Source organism: Populus nigra, chromosome 11 (genome assembly GCF_951802175.1).
Source record: "Populus nigra chromosome 11, ddPopNigr1.1, whole genome shotgun sequence".
In the NCBI taxonomy this organism is placed as follows: domain Eukaryota; kingdom Viridiplantae; phylum Streptophyta; class Magnoliopsida; order Malpighiales; family Salicaceae; genus Populus; species Populus nigra.
The window spans coordinates 14,399,132-14,402,256 of record NC_084862.1 but is presented as its reverse complement, the minus strand read 5'-3'; the positions used below and the strand labels follow the sequence as shown (position 1 = coordinate 14,402,256).

General features: G+C 33.0%; 1 protein-coding gene across 1 annotated transcript; it reads left to right on the top strand.

The window, feature by feature from the left end:
• Positions 1-441: 441 nt before the first annotated feature.
• LOC133668013 (GDSL esterase/lipase At1g29670-like) lies at positions 442-2,905 on the top strand. The gene is made up of 5 exons (XM_062087748.1): positions 442-777; positions 1,301-1,425; positions 1,539-1,784; positions 2,092-2,341; positions 2,511-2,905. The coding sequence occupies exons 1-5, from the start codon at positions 528-530 to the stop codon at positions 2,714-2,716; spliced, it is 1,077 nt and encodes a 358-aa protein (XP_061943732.1). The 5' UTR covers positions 442-527; the 3' UTR covers positions 2,717-2,905.
• Positions 2,906-3,125: the final 220 nt, after the last annotated feature.

Genomic DNA, 3,125 nt, shown 5'->3' with positions numbered 1-3,125 from the left:
TTTTTCTGGAAATAAAATAAATTTACCTTGGGGAGTAAACATGTCTATTTTGAATAAATGCTATAAAACTTTTTAGTTTTCATTATTGATGCAATGTATGATGGAAACTAGATAATTTCTAGAAATAATAAGAATAGAAATGTCTGAAATTTTATTTAAAAGTAATAATTGATTTCAAAATCTCATAATAGTTTAAATCATTCGTCATAGCCAAATAAAGAAAAGATAATTAAGAAAGCTATTTTTTTTTTTTTTAATTATGAGCAAAAGCAAATATTCAAAACATATAAATAATAATATAAATAACCTAAAAGTAAATATTCAAAGTGAACTATAATAATAATAATAAATAATTTACTGCTACCATGTCTGTAGCATTGCACTCCTCTTCCAACCCTATATAATCCCAACGTTTTCATCAGGCTGTGTTACCATTGATTCCTTTGTTCTCCTCGCAGTTTTCAAACTCCATTGCTTCAAATACTTCTCAACAGCTCCCACCTTAATTTCCTGAAAATTGATTAGAAATGGCAGACAAGATCAAAGTATGGTGCTTCCTACTTTTCCTATTGATGCTGGTGTCGAATTTGCAAAATTGTGCTCATGCCGCTCCACAGGTGCCTTGTTTTTTCATATTTGGAGACTCGTTGGCGGATAGTGGCAACAACAACAACCTTGTCACAGCTGCTAAGGCCAATTACCGCCCATATGGAATTGACTTCCCTAATGGAACCACCGGAAGGTTTACTAATGGCCGAACCGTAGTGGATATCATTGGTGCTCCCTTCTCATCTCCTTGCACGTTATCACTTTCACATTAGTTTCGAAATGCAAAATAATTTGTCTCATAAATACCAAATTATATCAGTTTACGTCTTGTTTATCACGTAGTATAGCGTAATTAATATCAAAATAACATGGATATGAAATTATTTCCACATAAAGTTTCATCATATATTATATATTGTTTAAGAATATATTATATATTGTATAGTTCAGGTATTTAGTCAAAAGTTGTGAATTGATAGAACAACCTGCATACAAAAACTGTACAGTAATAATTACAGTACATGAGAGAGGAGAAAAAATCATATAGATGTTCAAAATGATAATAATGTCTTTCTTCTTCTTAAAAAATTATTTCTTAGTTTTTTTTTCTCTTTCTTTTCTTGTGTCTATCTCTTTCACCATAGAATTTACATGTCAAAATCCCCTTAACCGTGATCATAGCAGAACAATTTATTTGCACATACGGATACGGTTCAGATGGTGAATAGACATTACATTTGGGCATTTGCAGGTGAACTTCTGGGCTTTAACCAATTTATTCCACCATTTGCAACTGCTAGAGGCAGAGACATATTGGTTGGTGTTAACTATGCATCTGGGGCTGCAGGGATTCGTGATGAGACTGGAAGGCAACTGGTACCAAATAATTTACGTTGTAGTAATTTTTTGCCCGTGAGTATTTTTACAACGTCCTATGATTTAACTTCTATCTTTTCTTTTTTTTTCCTATTTCTGTTGACATGTTCCAGGGTGATAGAATCAGCCTAAATGAGCAATTGCAAAATCATGCTGCTACATTCAATCGCTCGATTCAATTACTAGGGACGAAGCAGGCAGCAGAAAATTACCTTAATAAGTGCTTATATTATGTCAGCTTGGGCAGTAATGACTACTTAAACAACTACTTCATGCCTAGCAATTATACAACAAGCCGATTATACACCCCAGATCAATATGCCAAGGTTTTAATTGACCAGTACAGTCAGCAAATAAAGGTTGGTATTACTATCCGTTTCGCGAGAAATTTTATGATGCTCAAAATATAAACATTGATACCTGGATACAAGAAGAAAGAGAGAGAAATATAAGAAATACTTATCATTTTTTATGGGACTAGATGTGATTTTTTCTCTTATTCTTGTATCCATCTATTTTATTGAATGAGGATTCGTAGTTAGAGCTTGAACACTATAATTTATTTTTAAAAATTGTATTTGTACCTTAATTTATGCATTATATTCCATATATATTTTAATTGATCTTTTTTGTGAATTTATGTCTTTTGTTTCTATTTTTCTTCAGCTTCTGTACCACCTAGGAGCCAGGAAAATTGCCTTGCCTGGACTTGGACCAATGGGCAGCCTTCCTTACGCATCTTCTACTCTATGCCCCAACAATCTCTCTTGTGTGACCGATATAAACAACGCAGTCCTCCCTTTTAACGCAGGACTCGTATCACTTGTTGGTCAACTGAATAGAGAGTTGAATGACGCACGCTTTATATACTTGAATTCTACTGGGATATTGTCATCTGCCGATCCTTCTGTGCTCGGTAAGTCATCCAACCTGTTGGTGGAGGATGTTACAATTTATTAATACGAGGAATTACTCAGTATAAAAGGAGTACGATTCACAGTATACCTAATAATTTCTTGTTTTAATGATTACTATATATTTGGCTCTAAGCAATGGAAATTGTCTGTTTTATTTGTGCATAACAGGGTTTAGGGTTACAAACGTTGGATGTTGTCCAGCACGTAGTGATGGCCAATGCATTCAAGACACATGCCAAAATAGGACTGAATATGCGTTTTGGGATGCAATTCATCCTACCGAAGCTTTGAACCAATTCACTGCAAGAAGATCGTATAATGCCATTCTTCCATCTGATGCTTATCCAACCGATATCAGTCATTTAATCAGTTAACATGCAGATCTAAGTCAAGGAAGATAATATTCCATAAATAATTTATAGAAAATAAGGTAGTCTTGGTTACTTTGTTACGATGATAAAATTATGCAAAACAGCAGTCTAATAATATGACTTCTTGTAAACGAAAAAAAAAAAAAAAACAGTCTGACAATATGCTGTAACATGCATGTACTTGTACCTCAAGAATGATATATAAGATCGTTTTCTTACGAAATATGTGGATAAACTATCTTTTTCGTGCATATAGATTATCAACTTTCCAGTTCTACTCTTCTAGTTTAAATTTTGCTCTTCATTATTAAAAACTAACAGAAGGTTAATTTTATCACATTTTTGTTTTATTTTTATGATTTTTCTCTCATCTTTCCCTCTCAAATCAACATCTATGTTATCACATGCATTT